General features: G+C 37.9%; 1 protein-coding gene across 1 annotated transcript in view; it reads left to right on the plus strand.

The window, feature by feature from the left end:
* Positions 1-23,833, plus strand: part of LOC311293577 (transmembrane protein 132C) — a 215,224-nt gene that overhangs the window by 159,524 nt on the left and 31,867 nt on the right. The window contains exon 5 of the mRNA XM_084413963.1: positions 20,167-20,310. Coding sequence (XP_084270089.1) covers positions 20,167-20,310 — 144 coding nt within the window. The remainder of the gene's footprint in view (positions 1-20,166; positions 20,311-23,833) is intronic.

The raw sequence follows: 23,833 nt of genomic DNA on the forward strand, positions 1-23,833 counted from the left end.
AACATTTTACCTATAGTTAAATGTATATAAAAAATATATATGAATTTTTATGTACAGTTAAAATGTGGAAACACTTTAAAATAAGGTGCCATTTGTTAATACATTAATGCATTTAACAATGAGCAATACATTTGTTACAGTATGTATTAACCTTTGTTAACATTACTTAATAAAAATTCAACTTTATTGTTAAATAACAATATTTATTGTTCAATCTTAATTGTTTAATAATGTATTAGTAAATGTTAAAATTAACATCTAACTAAAATAAAACAAAAATGCTTTAGAAGTGTTTTTCATTGATAGTTAATGTTAACTAATGTAGTTTAATAATGTATGTTTAAACATTGTAAATGTTGTAAAAATAAATGTATGTAATTATTATTATTTTATAAATTCTCTCTTTCCTCAGTTTGTCTTTCCGTCTTTTCTGACATTCAGTCAAAACCTCTTAAAGTTAGAGCTTGTTAGAGTTCCTGAGTACCTGTCAGTAAAGAAAGACAGAGACACATGACTTCAGAGACTTCCAGGCAGAAAAGGTCAGAAGATGAAGGAGTCCATGCTGGAGTCCTGGACTTCCTGTGGAAGTGGCCCAACGCAGATCATTAACAAAGAACACACACACACACACACACACACACACACACACACACACACACACACACACACACAAACAAACACACTTTTTACAAGAGTAAAAAAAAAAAGATAGGCAAAAGGAGAAGAAAAGATGTGGTACTAGGGTGTGATAAATGTAATGTTTTTGTAGAAGATTGAGTTTATACATCAGTGATGGTAAGTAATAAACTGCACCGCAGATGTCATTTCATTTCTACATCAAAAACTCACTTTAAAAACCCATCCTGTGTGGATTTACCCCATAAATAAACTCTTAACAGGACATATTTGCGCTCAGAGTAGCTTTTAGTACTTGGTGAGTTCCAGCAGAGATACGACCTATTAGCGGTAATTTGCCTTGCTGTGTAGACGCTATTTTACCCACAATGAGTATGTACTGAAAGAGGCTATTTCGCCCCTCTCCACTCTTTGGTGTTGAAAGCCAGTTATAAATTGGATCAGTGTGGCTGTTTCCTTACATCTGAGGTGCTGTGTAATTCTGCTTTGGGCTTGTTAGAGTGTTTTAAGCCCCAGACGGTGATACCTCCAGGCCATTTTCTTAGCTTTTCTCTCTCTCTCTCTCTCTCTCTCTCTCTCTCCTTCTGCCTTCATACTCACCTTTTCTTCTGTATGTGTTCTGTATGTGACCCCTCTATCTTATCTTTCTTGCTATGTGTGTGTGTGTGTGTTTCCTGCAGTTTGTGTTGTTCCCAGTGGAGTTAGCAGAAGCAGTTGAGTGTCTGAGCGGTAATTAATTCTTAATTGGAACACTTGTTTATCTTTGTTGTTTGAAGATTCCAATGAGTTGCTGAAATACCCAGCGGGCCGTGTAGCTACGAGAGGGGCGGGGCTTTCAGCTGTGCTGCTTAATGCCAGTCTGCCTGCGTTTGTTTACATTAGGGAAAGATAGCAAGAGCGGGGCAAGTGAGCGAGAGAGAGGGAGTGCGATGCTTAATAGCAGCCGTATTTGAAATTATAAATTTGCACGGCGATGAGCCGTTGCTATGGAGAGATGGGCAAAGAGGAGACTTTAAATGAATTGCTTATGCAGTATTGTGGTTTATTTCGATTACTGTTTCATGTTGTGTGAATGATTAATGGGTTATAGCAATGGAGATGTATGGAACGATATGAAGACAATCACAGCACGAGCGATTGAGGGGGATGGATGTGTTTCATGACGAATTAGGGCAGTAGAGAAGACTTCGGAAATGAGGAATCAACATCTTGTATGCCGCATTGGGCTTTTTAGAATGTAAACTTGTGGTTAATTTTCCATTTGATGTTTATACAGTTTCGATATTCCATAGTTTTAACTTACAGTTACACACCATACTATAATATAACACTGTATGGTTTGGTGTAGCAATATTCAAATGACAACAGCATTGATAGAAATAATAGGGCAGTTTGCAATTTCACAAACGCTGTTTCATTTACATAATGATTTTGCTGCATTTTTGATCAGTTATTTTGTTAAGGAAAATGATAAAATATGAAGATATCACAGCTCTGTATTACAGTGGAATTACACTAATGTGTTTTCACCTTTTTATAGGTGGCATAAATTATATTATTACACATTAATTTGCTTGGAAGTGAGATATGATTTAATTGCATTTAGAAGTTTGTATAAGTAACACTATTATGATTTAGATTTGGTTTAGATTTTATGTATGATTTTTATTTCAGACAAAAATTAGCATGAGAATGTTTTATAAAAGGTTAGCAACAGTAAAGAACCGCTGATAATGATTCAGTCAATTTTAGTTTGTATAGGAGTTCCAAGTGTATAAATACATCAATTAATTCAATATTTAAGTTAAAGAAAAACTGCTTTTTGAATTTTTTTACACAGAACATAATGCGCTTTTTAATTAATTAAATAATTACAGTTCTGTGTATCTGTTATATGTTTCAAATTCAACTATTATTTGTAATCATCTTTATGGACCATTGGTGAAAAAATCCTTGGTAAACACCATTGGTCCCAAGTTTGGAGAGATGGAGGTGGATTTAAAACTTTAACAGAGTGATTACTTAGAGGGACTCGCTCACAGATCATTTAATGCAATTTCAGGTTCAATTGTCAATTTGTTGTATGGTGAGTTGTTTACTTTGTACTTAGTCCATCTATTTCCATCAATTTGACCCATTCTGGCAGATTTGCAGAAAGGTTGCAAACTTGATAAGAGGCCATTATCTCACTGACAGGGTAATCAGCCAATCACAAGTGATATGTAAGCATCCTCTCTCATTTTTCGCCATCATCCACCTCACAATCATGTCACACTTTAGAGCTTCAGTTTCAGCCTCCTTCTGAAAGATTAACCATGGGTAGCTTTAGGAAAATGGATGGTTTACACATCATTTCATCTCATATTTTTTGTAATATTTTTTGGTTTTATTTTTGTACTGTTGCTTATTTTCTCATCCGCACTGCCTTCCTTGCCTCCTTGGACAAAACATCCCTGAGAAAGAGGGGCCTGAAGCAGCGACTGGACCTGCTGGGATTGGTGCGTCAGTGTAATTAAAGACAGGAAATTTAAACATTGTCCTGCCTGAAGCAATTCATTTGGACCATTACCTTTCATTTCTCAACCGTACCTTCATATGCCACCTTCTTCAAGTTTTTTCACACACTCGCCATATTGGTGTCTCTATATCTGTTCGTCTTCCTCATTAGCTTACTTTGAGCTAGCAAAGGCAGGTTGAGGAGAGAGAAAGAAAGCAAACGAGAGAGTTTGTGTGTGTGTGTGTATAAGAGAGAGAGAGAGCAGTCTTGTCTATATTTATCACAGGCTGTACATGGAGCTGCCATGCCTAGTTTTAATAATACGGTATGATGAATGGCTGTTTCCCACAGGTCAAATAAAGAGTGGAGGGAACAGTGGCATCGGAAAAAGAAAGTCCTAAAACGAGAGCGTAAATGGTGATGTTTTGCATTTTTCCCGAAGTGTTTAATAGTCCGACTCTCCCTTTGTGTTTCTGAATAAGACAGAGCGTCGTATTCCGAGGGCCTGGACGACGGCGGCTCCAGGGACCGGAGCCCCTAACAGGCCTAACAGAGGCACACAGTCCACCAAGGGCTTTGATCACTGTTCTATTCATTGTTGCCTTGCCAACTTAGATTTATCACTCCCTCTTCAGGGGCCGTTTTACCCTGTAAATACAATCAACAACACAAAAATAAAATAAAATAAAATAGAGCCCATCTGAAAGTAAATGCAATCGATAGCTAAGGTACGAGCAAAACAAAGTAATCAAATTAAGAAATAGGTAGGGTTTTCTTTTGGAAGAGGAAGATTCTTCAGCATGTCAAAAATACCGCAGAGAAAATCTATATGAAGGCATTTATAGGGAAAGCAATTATGATTGTTCTTGACTGGTAGACAGTTTATTAAAGAACAATGATAATTACAGCTGTCAGGGCCATGACTCAGTGGTGGATCACTTGTTTGTGACACATAGGAGTGCTTAAATGACTTTTTTGGCTGCTTTCTCTTATTGTATACTTTTCTTTTTTGTATTACTGTTTCCCACTCACTTCTGGTAATACAAGGCTCTTTTTTTTCTTCTCTTTTACAGCAAAGTGTCAGTAAAAAGAGATGCTTAACCTTGAGAAATCTTGGTCCACCTCAGTACACTCTCAGAAAAAAAGGTACAAAAGCTGTCACTGTGGCGATACCTTTTCAAAAGGTACACATTTGTACCTAAAGAGTGCATTTAAGTCCCTCAAAGGTACATATTGGTACCAAACGTGTACATATTAGTACCTAAATGGTACATATTAGAACCCTTTTGAAGGGTACTGTCCCAGTGACAGCTTTTGTACCTTTTTTTCTGCAATCTATATGTTACATTATACTAGGATAAATTAATATGTAGGATTGTGGTTACTGCAAACTTTTAACCGTTAAAAACATGTTGAACCCTCTGGTGCTCCTCATTTAAGGGTCACACTCATACTCCTCCCAGTCAAAAGTGGCCGTATAATAATATTTTAATCATTAATATTAATAATGTTTTTAATATTTTTCAATCAACCCCTTTATTGATGTGTGTTTTTTGTATTCACTCACAAAAAAACCTCAATGGTCCTACTAGCTACTTTTCATTCTATTACTTGTATTATTATATTCATCTAACATTTCTAATTATTCTCTCTCAAAAGAACATGGAATGCCTTTTTTGCTATGACAAAACCTAATGGAATCTAGGGAAAATGCACACCATTATTTGTCAAGTACATTGTTCACAAGTGAGATACTCATGTCTTTATTAAGGACTCATCTGAAGGTCCAGTGAGTGTGTCAGAATGAGAATTAGATGAATAAATGTAGGGCACAGATACACACACACTCGCACATTTTTATAAGCTTTCAGAGGCTAATTCTTCAAAAGGCAAAGTAATGGAGCCAAGAGTCACGCCGTAAATAAAAGAGCACACGCTTATTCTGTGTGTCAGAGAAAGGGGTTGCAGCGGAGAGCAAACACACATAGCCTAATGTACGCTGACTCACCTGGATATTACAGCGTGGTTAGTGGAATCATTACACACCAGAGATGGCTGACGCACACACACACAGACGGCACAAAAACAGGGTTTGGAGGAAAGTTTCTCGTGTTTCTGGCCCTATTAGGGGGCCTGTAATTCAGAGTGTCATGAAGCTAATTGTCAATTACATCTGATCTATCAGTCTCAGTGCCAGAATTGCCAAGACCTGCCAAGATGCTCTCGTCGTCTTCTCTCTCACTCTTTTCCTTTCCTCTCCCACCTTTTCACCTCTAGAGCTTTCCGAGCATTCTCCTTCAAAGCAGGGCCATTGCACAGCAATTTGGCTCGGTGAAATGGAATTGTGCGCGTGTCCGTGAGAGAGAAATTCAGACAGAGAGAATGATTTGGTAGATATTGCTGCCCGTTCGTATTTGTATTCCGCATATAATCCAAATAGAGTTCTTCAGTGTTTTGCTTGATAAGGCTTGTCGGGAGGACAAAAGTAGGTTGTATTAACGATTAATCTGAGAGAGAGAAAAACGCATCCCGCTAATGCTAATGGCAGGTGTGCGCTCTGTTTTTGTATCCCGTGTTTTCTCCTGTTTTCCTGTTTACCTCACTTCTTTACGTCTGCCTTTCTCAGGCCTGCTGGAACAAACGAGAGGTACATTAAAGCATTTAAAGCTGAATCTGCGTGAGGGAATGTGCTCGGCGGGACCTGAGCGTCCGTTCTCCCTTCGTGTGTTTAATGGGTTTGCATTAAATCGACACTAAGTGCCTTCACCAATTTACCTCTCACAGCTTATCAATGGGAAACTAGAAAGAGAAGAGAATAACAAGGAAAAAAAGCACAGCAAATGTCTTTTAGATGGGGTTTAGAGGTTAATTATATTTAAAACGTTTGTATATACACATTTCAATTTGATCAATGATAATACGTATTTAGAAGAAGAGTGAGATTGTGCTAGAAGTGTATTTTGATTGCTGTGTGTGTGTGTGTGTGTGTGTGTGTGTGTGTGTGTGTGTGTGTGTGTGTGTGTGTCAAGGGTCCACGCTTGTTAGATGAAAAGTGAATGTTAGACGGTGTGAAATATTGATGCTCAGTGTCTCCCTGCTGTGCCACCTGTTAAAGTTTGAAATGATTTTTAGTTTGGCAGCATCAGCTGTTCAACTCCCCTGAATTACCTCCAGTCTTACAAAATCACATTACTTTTTAGAATGAACTTTTTGGAAAGTAAAATTATTATTATTATTATTAATTTAATAATAATAATAATACTTTATTTTACCTTTGATTGTAATATTTTGTTGTCCTGTGTTTGTTGTGCATTTGATATACTTTTATATTGTGTGTACATCATATGACACACTGTATACTATTTATGTTTGTATTTATTATCAAATATAATAATAAATATATTATTCTTTTTATAAAGTAGCCTATACTTTCAAACAATTTGGGTCAGTAAGTGTTGTATGCTTACCAACGATGGACTTTTTTAATACAATTACAGTAAAAACTGTCATTTTGTGAAATATTATTACAATTTAAAATAATGTTTTTCTATTTTATTATACTTTAAAATGTAATTAATTTCTGTGAATGTAATGAAGCTGTCTACAAAGATTTTGCCCGATAAAGACCTAAACGTTTGTTGAAATGTTGCTTTGTTTCTATAAGAGATATTGTTTTTATATGCCAACAAACACTGTGTTAGACTGCCATTCAGAAAGAGAGAGCTTCAGGCAGCTAACAGTAACGCAGAAGTCACATTTCTTTCCATACACCATAATTAGTTTCTTTTTTTTATGTAACAGTAGCTAACATTTGCCCAACACTGATTAGCACATACAGGAAATCAACTGAACCACAGAAATGTGGGACATAGGACTTAGCGGCTTCGCTTGTCAACAATAAGCCTTTGAAATTGTGAGACGGGAATGCAGACGCATACAATGGCTATGAAAGACATCTCCTAATTGGATTTTGACATGCTCAAGTGAGCTGTGTGATACAGGAGGAGAAATGTAATGAATCTGCTAATTAGAGGTTAACTTGAAGTGTGCTTACAGCTGTCAGAAGTGTGTTTAGTTTTACGCCGATGACCACGTGCAGCTCCTCCCACTTGTTTGTCCAGACATTATGCGTAATTTTTCATGTTTATTGTTTGTTTTGCCTGATGCCTTGTGCCTTAGTGTTGATGGCCCACCGTATTAGTCTGATTTTTGGCTTGTGGTCTGCTGACTTGCTAGTGCGTGTAGATTGTTGTTGTAATTATTCAGTTTCTTTAAGGGTGAGAGCAGTATGTGAGTTAATTGTTTTCTGCTGTGACCTGCACATTTCACTAGTGTGATCACTTTTACAAGCTTGTATTTCAAAGCTTAATTATGGTCAGTTACGAGCTACCATCGAGACCTCGGAGGTGAAGTGTGCGGCTAGATGATTTTATGGCTGTTAAGCTTTGTATTAAATACAAGATGAAAGCCATTGCATTTATAGCAGGTGCATGGCGCTGATAATGACAGCCAGCAGTGATGTACTTAGACACAGTGCATTGTGGGGGATCAGGTGACACTGCCGCCTCCCCTTGGGAGTCTGTTTTTTTCTCTCGAGTTTTAGCTTCTAAGTTTAAAGTTACGAATAATTGGATAGTTTCTCTTACAAAGCAACAAAATGACTTGTCATTGTTATTATGCTGACATTAAGTATGACCTCTTTCAGTGCCAACCTGCCTTACCAGAGTGGCATTCACACCTTCCTGTTCCAGTTCTCTGAACGTCAATAATCCCCCAAACCCAAATTGCACCAGATCGAATGGTCTGGCATTGGAATCACCCAGACATGACACCATGAAATAATTAGAGGCATGTATTGATAATTCCTAAAGTGTTAATGTGCCTTAATTGAGTTCTATTTTTAGTGCACATGCTCTCCATCCGCTGAAGTAATGCTGTGTAAATGAGACTACAGCACTTTTATGCAGTTTCCTGTTAAATCCATATTGATCTTTAGTTAGTAGTGCTTTCTATGGTAAGCATCACTATTTTTCGAAACCCTTTCTATTAAACTACATGTGCTCTGGGTATGACATTTTAAACTATGCAGCTTCTTCTTTTCTAAGAAAGTGTAGTTAAAATCTCATAGATTATAGATTAAAATCTCATTGCCTTCACTCACAAAACATTTGCGCTCCCCTGAGAAACTTTTCGCATTCTCTCGCAAAAGTTTCTTGGTGGAATGTAAAACATTTATTGTACATTTAATTACATTTATTTAGAGAATGCAAAATTATTGACATAAATCTCCTCCCCTTTCATATATTTTTACATCACCATGTCCCTTTAGGACAGAGATTCTCAACTCTGGCCCTCGACTTTCCTGGCATTCCACTTTTCTTGCAGAGTTTAGCACCAACCCTAATTAAACACACCTAAACAAGCTAATCAAGGTCTTCAGGACTACTAGGCTGTTTCCAAAATCGCCCATGCCACGGACAGCCATTTGTAGTGGTGTCCGAAACCATAGTGGACATTTTCGAGGGCACTTATTCAATCCCACAATGGACTGCAATAACGAGTGTACAACAGGTGTATGCTCAACGGGTAACGGTATGCTCAATACCCATAATGCACTGCGATGGTCATCCCGAATTAAATCCTGTGTCTCACCAGAAGATGGCGCCTGCAGCTGAAACATTCATCCATCCATTTTCAACATCGATCCTTTTTTTATCATCCATCCATCCATTTTCCAAACCGCTGGTCCAATGTGGCTTCTGCGTAATACCATACAGGCTTAAATTCCTTTTTAATTGATTGTTAAATTGTTTAGTTTATACATGCTAGTTTCCATGACAGTTCCAGATAAATCTTTTCATTACTACTGGAACACACCAAGCCAACGGTCGGCTGTCGGGCAGTTTTGTGCGTCGGCCGAAAAAGTTTTCTCAGTGTGTTCCGCCCTGTCGGCAGAAATTGGTCCTCGTCTGCTTTTTTGGGCCGATTCGACATGTTGAATCGGCGTCGGGCCGTCGGTGAAAGAGGGAACTCTGATTGGCTGTTCAGCGTAGTGAATGAGTCAGTGCACAAGAATAATAGCAAAATAGCAAGCAAAGAAGTCAAAACGTTACAGATAGAAGACTATTCCAATGTTATGTCATCTTACCTGAGTGTTCATTGGCGAATATTTCAATATTAACATGAGCGGAGTGGAATAAAGAAAGTGTTTAGCAGGATTGATATTCAAAACAGTAAGCATGCACTGCTTTGTTTATGGTTTGTGTATCTACAGCCTGCAGCGTGCTGCAGCGGTTTCCCTTTTTGAATGACGAATATAGATGAAAATATCTGCAGAAATAGACAGTTGTCTCATTTACAAGCAGGCGCAGAATGTGCATTCTAGCTGACAGTCGGCTGTAGTTCTCTCGGTGTGTTCAAGTGCTGCTTTTTACCCCGACACGAGGCGACAACACAGTCGGCTTTCATCAGCGCTAGTTCGTCGGCGTCGGCGTCGGCTTGGTGTGTTCCAGGCTTAAGTTTCAAATGATTATTAAACAGCAAGCACAAATTATACAAAAACGGCAGGCTTTCCAGCGCACTCAGTGTCCGAATTCACTCACTCGTTTTCATTCACTCCTTCAAGTGAACTATATAAGTGGAGTAATGTACACTGAAAAAAATGATTTATTGACTTAGTAGAATTTACTAAAAAAAATTATGTTAATTGGATCCACATAATTGATTTTAGCTACATTTAAACAAATGCATTACGTTGAACTAAGTTCAACTTGATGCATTTGTTTAAATGTAGCTAAAATCAATTGCGTGGAACCACTTACGATAAAAACATTTAGAAAATTCAATGAATTTACTGAAATCATTGAATTTACTAAAAAAAATTATCGTAAGTGGTTCCACGCAATTGATTTTAGCTACATTTAAACAAATGCATTAAAGGGATAGTTCGCCCAAAAATGATATTTAGCCCATGATTTACTCACCCTCAAGCCGTTCGAGATGTATATGTCAATCTTTTTTCAGACGAACACATTTTCAGTTATTTTAGAAAATGTCTTAGATCTTTCAGTGGTTATAGTGTGAAGCTATGGGGTCCAGCTCGTTGAAGTCCGCAAATGAGCATGCATCCTTCACAAAAGTAATCCATCCGGCTCCAGGGGGATAAACGAAGGCCTTCCGAGGGTAATCCGTGCGGTTTTGTAGTAAAAATAATCATATTTAAAACTTTATAAACGAAAATAACTGGCTTCCGGTGGCGGTCGGCGCGCGTTCATGGAGATGGAAGCGTCGTGACGTAGTACGAACGTGACAGCGCAGCCAGAGAGCAGAGCAAAACAAAACTCTACGTTCGTTCTACGTCACGACGCTTCCTACGCTACGTCGTACATCATATGCCAGCATCCATCTCCGTGAACGCGCGTCGACTGCGACCGGAAGCCAGTTATTTTCGTTTATAAAGTTTTAAATATGTATATTTTTACGACAAAACCGCACGGATTACCCTCGGAAGGCCTTCGTTTATCCCCCTGGAGCCGGATGGATTACTTTTGTGAAGGATGCATGCACATTTGCGGACTTCAACGAGCTGGACCCCATAGCTTCACACTATAACCACTGAAAGATCTAAGACATTTTCTAAAATAACTGAAAATGTGTTCGTCTGAAAAAAGATTGACATATACATCTCGAACGGCTTGAGGGTGAGTAAATCATGGCTTAAATATCATTTTTGGGCGAACTATCCCTTTAAGCTGAACTTAGTTCAACTTAATGCATTTGTTTAAATGTAGCTAAAATCAATTATGTGGATCCAATTAACATAATTTCTTTTAGTAAATTCAACTAGTCAATGAATCATTTTTTTCAGTGTAGGAAATAGTGGCTTATTTCGAACACAGCACTAGAAAGATATAGGCAGGTGAGTTTGATCATGGTTGAAGCTAAACTCTGAAGGAAAATGGATCTTGAGGGCCAGATTTGAGAACCCCTGCTTTAGGGGCTCTCTACAAACCTTTGAATGGTAGTGTAAAATTCTAGTTAACATCATTGTACACAAGAATTACAATGATGCTCATTCTAATTCTCAGTCAGTTCAGAGTTTGATAGATTCTCTTGTCAAATTCTGCTCTGCTTTCATGGTCTGTCCCACCTTGTGCTACTTGTTCTGTCCCGATGTGGCACAGATACAGCTCTGCGGTGGGGAATCTACTTGGATTAGTTGAATGATACAGGCTTATGGTCCTTCTGATGCTTTATTGATTGGGCTTTGGTCAGGCCCTGGAGAAGGCTGCTCTCTGGACTATAGTGACGGATCCTGTTGTTTGAGGGTTTCGGTTCAATGCGTCCTAAACCACAGCCTGTGTGGTGAGATCATTTGTGGTTGTCAGAGTAATTGGGCAGAGCACGGAGGTTTGAAGACACACCACATCCACTATCAAATTTGCTTATCACTTTCACAATGATATTTTTAATCATATCTTTAATCATATGTCTCTTCTTGGCAATTATAATCACGATTTGGCTCAAAATAATTCACATTTCTCAGCTCAGAGGTTCATTAATAAGACACAGATCACAACCCTTTCGTTCACTGCAACCAATTATTAAAAAATTTGCTATCCATCGTCCAATATCACATGTCTCTGTGCTAAAGGCATCTGATTGATGGTTTGTTATTTACAGTGGAGAAACTTCAGCCTCTGTACACAGACATTCTCAGTTTTATAGCTTTCGCGCTCGTCGCCCATTGCCCATCTGATCCAATCCTCCATCCAGCCTCTATTTAGGGGAGGAAACACGACCCATAAATCACCACTGTGCCCACGGACACCTCTCTTCTCTTAACGCTTTGTGATATATATGGGCTCGTGCGCCATAGCTGCCGTTATGGCAGGAGGAGCTCACGGAAAATTGGATATCAAGGAAAAGGGGGAAAACAGGAAATGGGCTTAAGGATAGCAATGTGATTGGGCCTGGGGGCAAGAGAGCAGAAATTAGCATAAGACGCACAGTAGGATACTGAAATTGGCCCAGAACTTGACAGCTGCATAGTAATTATTGCCCCTACTCTTTTCTCATAAATTCACAACGGGCAGTTTCATGAACACTAGCCCTTTTAATGGCACAATTCCCACAGCAGACTGGGGGGCGGAAGACATGAAGTTCAGCTTCACATTTTTTTTTTTCTGTATTGCTGATGAAGAGAAAAGCACAAGTAATGACACTTAAAATGTCAGTTTATTTTCAGTTTGTTTATAAATGTTGCTATTTAAATATATTGGTGCAGAGTGGACGAAGTCAGCAGGTTATATCTTTATCTCACGGCCATCTGTTTGTATATAAGTGAGGATTCAGTTAATAACCTGAAAAACTAAAGCAATGAATTTCACATTTGCAAGTTAGCAATGATGTAGAGGAGTTAAGCCAAAAATGAAAATTATCATTCTTTCAATTGCTTTATGTTAGAAACAGACCAAAATTGATGTCGGTAAATCTCTCTGCTTGTTAAAAAAAAGGAAAGTTGAATGGGCTCAATGAAGTTTTTACTTAAAGGTGATCTAAGTAACTTTTTTACCTTAACTGAACAGCTTCGGAGTCATTGGAATGGTTATATTACTTATTTCGGGTTGAATGGTGGTCGTTTCGCACCCCCCTGGTGCCCGTGAGCGGAAAATCCGCACTTGCAACTTTGAGCCGGCGGGCCGCCGGCCGCCGCGTCAGGAAGTCTCGCGTGATATCAGGTCTCGCGATGTAAACAATTGCTTTACGGCCAAAAAAATCTGCTAAAATGCTGTCATTATTGCACTCCCTCACGCTGTTCGAACCCGAAGGAAGAAGACGTTTTAAAGAATGTCCCATCTGCTTTGATGTCGTTGATCTACTAGCCTCTGGTGTCTGAGAATCGCCAACGAGTTTTTACAACAGTGTTGTCAAATATCTATTCCGAAGCTGTGGGGGGAGCTCTAGAGAGAAACCTGCGAGCAAAAAGCGAGAATACAGCGAAGAAATCCCGAAACTACTGAGCCCCGCTTTAACAGATGCCTCAGAGTAGGGCTGGGTGATATAGCCAAAATGACTCTGTGTTTTATGATTTAATACAAATTTATATAAACTTTAACAATTTTAACAAGCTTTTAAAATGTAATCAAATTTAAATATAACAATTAATTTACAACAAAACATTGCATTTTTATTTTAAGTCAAATAAGATTCTGCACAACAGAACTGTATAAATTGAATACATGGATGAAAAAATATCTTGTTTGTAAGATATTCTTTAAATAATCACATTATAATTACTTTGACAATTACCTTTTAGTATATAGTAGTGATATATTTCTGTCATCATTTCTTAAAGTTAAACCGAACTTTTTATTTTGACGGTTTGTTGTGAAGATCTTTCCGTTCATTTCAGTTCTACCAGAAAGACTCGGGAGATAGAGTTATATAACAAAGCATATATTTATTAACAGCCCAGCAAGCAAATATTTATAAAGTTCTTTGGCGTAGGCCCCGTCCGTAGCGCGCAATCCGAGGGTAACGGAAACTGCATTTCCTGCCTGAAGAAGAAGGCAGGGGCGCAGCCGACCCCCGGGAGGTATGGGAAGGGACCATCCTGGTGGTGGTGGGGAGGATGGAGGGGAAGGGACCATCTTGGTGAAGGTGGGGAGGATGGAGGTAATTGGCAGCGTCAGCATCTGCGAACTCAGACATATGTAAGTACCAGTACTGCAAGTATTAGCACATGATTGGTTAGATGTGGGGGTAATAAGTGACGCAACGATTGAGTCTTCCTAACAGAACTTACGCTAAAGCTTTCATTTTCAGTGTGTTTTTTGATGGTAGTTTTTCTCAAAAGAAACGTTGAAAATCTTGTGAGGTGACTCTCAAAGCAACTCTGGAGATGAAATTCATGTGTTCATGTCCCCATATATTGAGATGGCAGACGTTGAAAACACCATGAGCGTCACATTGGTGTGAGTTTGTGTATCAGACGATCATTTACATAGAGACACACAGAAATCACTTATTAGCAACATGCACTGACTGGCTGTTGTTGCTTATATTTGGCTGTTAGATTCATCAATATCGAGTAAAAATGTCCAGAGCTTATCATCCTTGTTAACATACATTTTATCTCGATCTCAATTTATATAGTTTATCACCCAGCCTGACCTCAGAGCTTAATAAAATAATAGTTGCAATGTTTTCCTGAACTGAAATAATGATAAATACAATTCATTAATGTGCATTGTATGTGCAATGTGCTGCAATTCATTTAAATCTATTGTATAATCTATAGTAGATTTCTTTTCCTTGGTCAAAATGTGTTCCTGTGGCTTAAATCCTAGGGAGCACACACTGGCAATTTTTTTTAGCTTTGGATAGAAGCATCTGACAGATGCATAAATGTAAAATTATGATTTACGTTTGCATCCTAATCTTGGCCAGAAAAGTACCAAGAAATGACTAACCTAATTAGCTTACTGTTTGTTTTGATTGAGATTTTCATTAATATATAAGGAATAGTAAATAGTTTTTCAGTTTCCAGTTCTTTTTTTGATGTCTGTGTTTTTGGAACAGTCTGCCAAATTACTGGAGGAATCTGCAAATTGAGTTTAGATTAATTAGATGTTATCTCCTTGGCCGGGTTTGGTGTATCTTGTTATAAAGTATGCTACAGCCAGTTATGACTGTGTTGCTTCTTACAGCAAGTTTGTGTGGAGAGTTAGAAAATGGGTAAATTGTTGGTAAATTGTCAGCACAGAGGTGTAAACATGGAACTGAATATGCCGCAGTTATTTCACTAAAATCTCACCAGAAAAAAAAAAAAAACCCAAAATAAATAAGCCAGATTTGCCAAGCCCACAGGGTTTGGCACATTTGGAAATAAAATCCCCCAGTTTCAGTTGCTAGTCCCTCCGTTACAACCCACTCACACACACCAAGCCAAACTGACAAAACAAGTATCATTGCATATGCCAGGTTATGCAATAGAGAGAGAAAAATACATCCTCTCACAGATGTCTGCACATTTACACATCATCCTGTATTACTGCTGGCTTGCATTTATTCAAATGTATTTTTCATTCTACAAAGAGACAGTTTTCAGATGTATTGATATCTGAGGATTTGTAATGCCGCTTTTTGTGTTTCTCCATGTGTGTGAATGCAGTGTAATGAACTTTGAAATGGACTCTCTTTCAGTGTTTGGGGTATATAAGAAAATAACGTTTGTGTATTGATTGTGGGAAAAAGAATCTGTAATATTTTATTAGATCTAATAACCCAGTCAGTGGTGAATGTAGCTAAATGGATGGATTTTTTCCCTACTGGTTGAGTCGATAGCAAGGTATCACCATTACTCATTCACAGTCCTTAAACTGAAGTGACTGACCCCTAGAGGATGATAGCAGAACTACATTTGACTTGTATTTTTTTAATTCATCTTCGTTTTTGTTGGATTAAACTTTTATCAGACGATGCAAAACATAACTGTATACTAATGCTTAAACCTTACTCCAATCCAGGTTTAATGTGCAGAGTAAACAATAAGTAAGTAATTCATTGACTGACTTCCCAGAGTCTGTAAATAGACTTTTTTTTTTTTTTTTACAGTGACACTGTGGCAAAATCAAAGCATTACTGTTTGTTGGGCTGTACCATTTTGCCAACATCTGGCTCAACCAATGAGTGCAGAGGCGGGACCACCTTTTTGTCTGATCAATAGAGTGCAACAGTGCCCTCCAACTTTCTCAGCGGCTTTGGTTCTGGAATTATATATATTTTTAAAAAAGTCTTTGTTTAAGAGTTATAAGCCATGAACCAAACCAACCAGCTATGAGGTGAATCACAACATTACAAACATTGACTTAAACCAAAAAGGTATTTGTATATCGAATAAAAAGACAGAGGTGCAAAAATGTGTACTTAATGGCTTTAATAAGGGAAATAACTACAATCCCATGAAGCATTGCAAATTTAAAAACAATGGAGAAATATAAAACTATTGATTTAAAGATGTTTATTATATAACACATTTTTTATGTTTATTGTATTAAATGCACACAAATATTTAAGTAGTTTGAGAGCGTAGGGAAACTAACTCTACGTCATTTGCAGTGTTTCATGGGATTGGATGGGCGCTAAAGTGTTATTTTGGCACAATTTGTCACAATTCTCTGATTGGTGGAGATTTCTCTGCTGAATCATGGTTAATGTAGTTTTTCACCTGGAATTCTACTGTTGAGCATAATTGAAATAAAATGAACTGATGACTTCAACAAAAGCATATTGATTAACAACCTCGTAGCTCAGGTCTATGGAGAAAAGGAATGGGATTTTGGAACCCGACTGTTGTGCTTTATAGAAAAGGGGAAGGCGCAAAGGGAGTAAGAGGAGGGTTTTGAAAAGCTGTGAGGAAACAAGCAATCCTGGTGCAGGAACAGTATATATACTGCTTATACAATAAAATATTGATAAATTGCCATTGTTTTCTTATGCCGTTATCACCTATGCTAGTCTGTATTAGTTTCACTCTTGCGTGAACAACTAGGGAATCAATTGTATCACAATCTGTATCATGCCATCACCTATACTGAGCCTGAACAATAAAGTAAAGTGACACCCACCTCCATAAAAACACAAAAATGCATTGTATCCAAGTTGATTCAGGTGATTTGTTTGGTAAGTCTTCGTTCTTCCCAGTAGGATATCTTTTTGTTGCATGTTGTGTATGCACTAATCTTTGTCATTCCTCTCTAAGAGGTATTCTTGTGCTACGCATATCCAATCAGTCATCTCTGTCCCAAGCTCTTATAAAATGCATTCGGCCCAGACAGGTGACCAGTCAAAGAGCATTATCCATCCCTTTGTCTGACCGAGCTCGCATTCCGCTGCTACGCTTCCCATTTGACAGAGACGATTTATAATGCACGCTGACACCTGTAAAGTACAAGCTACCTCATTCTCTTCTCCTCAACTTGAGGAGTGTGAAATTCATTAGTTGAATGGTTATAAAGAGATTAGGAATGTGACGTAAAGGATCTCAATTATGATTTATTCAGTCTGGTTGCATGAGAGAGCTGCAGCTGGATCTCTTGAATATGAAGAGGCGTGCAAGAGTGTGTGTTTGTATGCAGTGTTTGTGTTTGTGTGTCTTTTTATGTGGAAGCAGCTCATTCATGCCAAGAGACTCAGAGAGTAGCGCTACTTCCAGGTTTTTTTTTTTTTTTTTTTTTTGTGGCTTATTATTAATGCCATCATACATTTTTTTCGTTGAGCTGTGTGGTTGTTTGGCTAGTAGGTTGGCCTGCATTGTTCATATTTTTACTGGTGTGTCATAGCACATATTTTTAGTAGTATTTTTTAGCTTTATATGTAGCTAAGTGGAATAAAGTAGATATGAACCTATAGCCTTCATTCATTCATCATGTTTATCTGTCAGGACGCCAGATGAAAAACTGCTCATGTTAAAGACAGGTAGATTTTTCCTCCTCTATTGTATTGTCTCCTCCTTTGTTTTTCTCTCATTCCCATTCCTCTTCTAAACACACACACACACACACACACTCTGTTGTTCTCATTCTCTCATTCTGTCGGTAGCTGTAGTTGTGATACACTCCTGGCCCCACATGTGTGAGTAGAAGATCGGTGAGGTTTCTACCTGCCTGATTTTAATGCGCATTTAATGCGTGAGCCATATAAGACCAAACATCTGACAGAGTTTAATACAATTACAAGTAGTATTCTGTATTTATTTATAAGTCATTGGGGCGAATGCACTTGTCACTAGTGGTATTTCAGTGCAAACATTTCAATATCTTCACTAACCACCTGCAGTCCAGTTTAACCAGGTTTTAAGATGCAGCATGGGACTTTCAGTTAAATCAGTTCTTTTCAGCATAAACATGCCCACTTTTTATGTAAATTAGGCTTATAGATTTGCAGTGAACTGTTTACTGTTTACTATCACCTTCCACTGAAAGTAGTCAGTTAACTAAATTGTTTTAAATAGATGTTTGTGTGCCTCACATCTAATCAAGTTCTTTCTACTCTGACACACATTCAGAGTAAACTCTGAAATCTCCAACAGATTTTTCTTATGCAATATATTGTATACAGTATATTAAACATTAAAAAAATTTTTGCATCTTTATATATACACTGTTCAAAAGTTTGGGGATTTTTTTTATGTTTTTGAAAGAAGTCTCTTGCGCTCACCAAGGCTACATTTGTTTGATCAAAAATAAAAATGTTTACAATTTTAAATAGCTGTTTTCTATTTTAATACATTTCAAAAGGTATTTATTCCTGTGATGGCAAAGCTGCATTTTCAGAGCTGAGTTTCCCGATAACGTTGTCTCTTAGCGCGCTACGAAGACTCTTAAGGTATAACTTAACTAAAGGTATACCATTGCTAGGCGTGTTCCCCGAACCATACCTTTGGAAGCTGCTTAAGATATACCTTCTTACGTGCGACGTTACCGGGTGCTGTCCGTGGTGATGGTGCTGAATTGGTTGATATCGATGGCTCGAGAATCAGTTATTCTCTCGTGCAGGGGCTGTTTCACTGCATTATGTGAGAAAGCGGTGTTCTTTATAAAAGAAGCACTTTAGAAATAGTTGAAATTGCATTTATTAGGACTCATGGGATATTATAAAAAAATAATCCAAACTATAATAGCCTAGCCTACATATTTTAAAGTTGTATCATATATTGCTGCCATGATAACCATTTCAAATTTTTACGTGCTTTCTTCTCTTTCCCATTTTTGTTCGCTGAGGTGGAGCTGCAATGAAATATTGTTCTTGGAAATACTTTCCAGCGTAACATTTTTACTGTCACTTGTGATCAATTTAATGCATAATTTAATGCATTATTTAAAAAAATCGTACTGACCTCAAATTTTTGAATAGTGTATATTTATTTTACTATTCAATTTGTGTTCCATGTTTAATACATTGTATAATACGATGCAAATGTGGCAAAGAGACTAGATTCAATATATGAAAGGCGTTTTTTAAAGTCATTCACCTAGATACTTGCAGAGCTAGTAAATTTGGTCTCCTATATTACACATTTGTTTAGTACTGTAAATGAGAAACAAAAAAACATATGCTGTTTCGGGTTAAACACCGTAATTTAACAAAATAGCATATGTTAAACTAAACAGAACCAACAGAACTATCAACCATATTAATTACCAACAAGTATTCTTTATAGTCCTTATAAGACCTTCAAAAAAAAAATTAAGCAAAATTTATTTAGGCCAGATCTTATTTTATATTTCCAATCTCTCCTGGCCTCTCTCTCTCTCTGTGTGTCTAGTGGAGGTTTTGAGCTTCTCTCTCTGGATGGCGTTGTAATGACTCATTATCGCTATGGATACTGCGATAACTGACCTCTCCTCTCGGCGTAATTACCAGCCTTTTCATAATGTTAAAATGTCAATTATGGCCACGACCAGGCTTCCTCCGAGCTCTCGCTCTCATTTTCTGTCTCTCGCGCTTTCTTTTCTCTCCAATAAAGGAGTGTTTTCTCCTGAGAGGAATGTGTTCTCATGCTAAATATTTATGCGGTAAATACTTGAGGAGATGAATTCAGAGAGACCCAAACCCACATGAAGACCCATTAACCCTCTCTGAATGTGATGAAATGATTGCATAATTGAGAATATGATAATTAATCTCTGTCAAAGCCGAGCAATCGTGAGATATGAAACATCACAGTGCCAGCAGGCATCAGCTTTACATTAGAGAGACTTGCCTTTCCCTGCACCTCAATTTATTTCAGATTGTTATTTTCAAATCAATTTATCTGTGTTTGTGGTGGATTTCAGCTGTATTCCATCCATCATTTTATTAGGAGAGTAAAAGGACAGGGCTGAAAAGTTCCCAAAAATTGATTTGGGAAACTTTCAAATGTATTTCAAATTTTATATAAATATATTATAATATTTAAAAATATATATATTTAATGGGATTAATTTAAATGTATATAGAAATTAAACAGCAAATATCTCTTCATATAGGACACAGAGATCCTGAACACAGCAATTCTGACTGGACGGCGCGTTGCCATGCCGGTAAAGGTTGTTTCTGTGGAACAGGACGGAACGGTGAGAGAGGTGGATGACCCCTTGACCTGCATCTCCACAGATGAGGACGTCCTCAAGGTGAGAGCTCACCTGCTTTATTTTGTGTTACCTTCTTCATCCTCTGCCCCCCGCTCTCCATCAAAAGTTTAGACAGGTGGGGCCTTGCATTGTCGATAGATTTCATCAAGCGACAGGCTCCAGGGTGACTCAGAGAAGCCCAGACTGGTGGCAAAGAGGAGATGAACAGACGAGAAAAACAGCGGGTGCCTGTGAAAGGCGTTTTTCCCTCCGCAAAGTTATTCTTTTTATTGGGTTTGAGTTACACACTCAGAAATGCACACATACACAAAAAAAGACATTTCCAGAACTGAATAATTGTCTGGAAGACAAACGCGAGATGTGTCACATCACATGAAATGACTGAGCCGATGCAAATGAAGACATGAAAGGTAGCAGAACCCCCCCCCCCCCCAAAAAAGAACGAAGGAATTATAAGGATGAAAAATTCTGATGTAACAGGAAGAAACACCTTAAAAGATAAACAAGCCAGCCACATCATACCTGTCTGTTTATTCTTATTCAATTCAGCAAGTAATTATTGCTGAAGATGTTTACAGTGCACACTGGTCATTTTACTGGACTTGTGGTTTTGGGTTTATCTGGTCCCAACTGGACGTGTTTCATAGATTTAATTTTTAATTTTAAAGTTTCTCTGTTGAAAAATAGCCAAATGTCTAGTGTGTAATGTAAGGGATTTTGAGTTTTTTGAAGTACATTTATTTAAAGGTATACACTATGTAACTTTTGGCCCTCTAGCGGTTAAAAAAATAAACGTAAAAAAAAAACAAAAAAACATGCATTTTGCAGAAGAACATTGGGCCGTTACTGTAGCTTCAGAATAGATAATGCTTTACAATGAACTCTTTTAGAGAGCTACTGTATATATGGCAATTCATCTGTTCAAATACCTTACTCACCTGTTGAGTAATAATAATGACATCTCCGCTTCGCCTCTCTCAGTCTCTCAGTTCTCTACATCTCCGAAAATCCAAGCCAATCTTGATTCTAGTTTTATTACGAGCTCTGTCACATCCTCTTTTTGCCAGCAGACTCTCCTCTATTCTGTGTTTTTTAAAAACGGGTAATTCCCCTGAGGTTTGAGATTTACCGTGTTCCATGTCCACCTTTCTCACAATTTCCTGTGAAAAACCTTCCCTTCAGGTCTAAAATATTACACTTATATTAGGCTTACCATAGTGAAGCAGGGTTAGATAAAAACCTGTTTTGGAAGAAGGATTTATGATGTATTGATTATCAGTTTGGTTAATTCTGAGAAAAAAAAATGACATAGTGTACCTTCAAAAGGTGTGTGTGTGTGTGTACTACCATCCAAAGCTTTGGGGTCAGTAAGAAATTTGTATTTTATTCAGCAAAGATGCATTAACTTGGTCAAAAGTTTATAATTGTTACGAGTTTAAAGTTGTAAAAGGGGATGATTGCGTAACATAGATGTGAGACACTGTTGCTGTGAGTGAAGGCAGGAAAAACAACCAGGAAACATCACTTAAACGTTTAAGACGTTTATTCACAATGAATGAAAGATAATATCAACAACATGATCAAAAATAAAGATTAATACAAAATAAGGAAAAAACAAGAGTGTCGCCAAATCAATGAAATAATCAAAACATAAATGTAATATCTTATTTTTAGTCGTCCCTCTAAACTAACTATCAAAGGAAAATGTAGAAACAAAACCGAGTTCTTCAGCGGATACGCCGCCTTAACCAAACTATACTAACTAAAAACAAAAGTACAATAATGGCGAACACTCCACGCCTAATTAACAGAGAAAATCCTACCTCCCGTTGGGGTTGGGTGTACGCTTCCGCGATCGGTAGAGTTAACTCAATACTCAATACTCAATGCTCTAGATGTAATGAACAACTGCTCGCTCGTTTAGAAGTCAGCTACACTAACAACAAATGCAGCGTCCATTTTAACAAACTTACAGGAGTGTTTCTCAAATCACGTGAACTAGGCATATCAAAACATTAACAATAACCCATAAACTCAGGGGAGTGTTACTCAAGTCGCTTGAGCTAGACATTCCTAAACAGTGGTCGTTTCAACAAAACATCTCTGTACGCGCAAGTTGGGTGAGATCTGGCGAGGATCTATCTTCCTTCTCATGAATGGGCTTTTTAAACCCAGCAGCGCAGCAGTGGATTGGTGGAACAGCTGCTGACGCATGCCCGCAATGACGACACGTAGCCAATAAACGATCACCACCTAAAAAGATTGAATGGAGACACAGAGAGCAAAAGAAACACACAAATACACGTGGAACGTAACAATAATGTTAACATTGATAATAATAAGAAATGTTTCTTGTGCATCAAATCAGCATTATATTTGAAAATATATTTCAACAGAAAACAATATTACACAATATTACTGTTACGTCAAATACATGCAGTCTTAATGTGCTTAAGTGACTTTTTTTCAAATAAAAATAAAAAATCTTGCCCCAAACTTTTGAACCGTACTATAAATTACTCTTACTCTGTTTCTTTTGTAAAATATAAAAACACTTGCCTTTTGGGGCCAATAGTCAATTTTACCCTTGGGGGTTGCGTGAAAGTAGCATCAGAGTCTGCGTTGTCATGCTCTCCTGAGCTCTGAGCTAATAACTGAACCTTCCCGATGCTGAAGCAATTTCCATTTACAAGCAGCAATATGTAGTTTAAATACAATCAATACCCAGTAACAATGAAAAACTCATTCCAGAGCTTTAATGCAAAGTTGAACAACAGAGCGTGTTATTAAGGGAATTACAGGACGCTCATTTTTTGTTGGTGTTGTGATGGGGGGGGGGAAAGAGCATCAGGGTAGGAAGAGAATCTGCTTCATGACAGAAACATGTGGTGGGGAAATTGCGGCAGGTGTACCTGTCTACTTGCGGCTGTCATAAAGATGGGCGCTTGAACTCCGGGTGACATGCGTGACAGGTGTAAACAGGAAACATGACAGCGTTGCAACTGAGGACGAGATACAGAAGTGCACCGTCAGGATAAACTCAACTACGGGAAAGGTTCAAAAGGCTAGCATATCCCAGCTTTATTTGTACAATATAAAAATAAACAAAGAAAAGAATAATGCTCGCAAACATACTTTCACCACATTCTCTTTCAATGGCGATAAATTAATTAATTCAGGGTTGAGCTAAAGGATAATGTTGTCTTTTATAAAAGATGTCACCTTGTCACATTGCCACCCTGCAGGTTCAGGTGTGAATGCGATCTTATCTTTATCGTCGCACGCTGTGGTTAATCAGTTCCGCGTTTGTGTGGGTTGAAGGGCTCTCGTAATGATGGCTGATCAAATAAATAAAGGAGTCGGCTAAAGAGATCCCATAGGCTTTAGCGCTCAAATCCCACTCTTTAACCAGCGTCTGTGAGAGCGAGGCCATGGCCTTAATTGGTTCCTGTGAAGACTCCCTCAGTAATGTCTGCGGTAATTGAATTTGACAAAGAACAAGAAGGACAGAGGCATGGAGGAAGGGGTGAGAGAATGTGTGTGTGTGTGTATACATGCTCAG

Source organism: Rutilus rutilus (genome assembly GCF_951802725.1).
Source record: "Rutilus rutilus genome assembly, chromosome: 7".
Lineage (NCBI taxonomy): Eukaryota > Metazoa > Chordata > Actinopteri > Cypriniformes > Leuciscidae > Rutilus > Rutilus rutilus.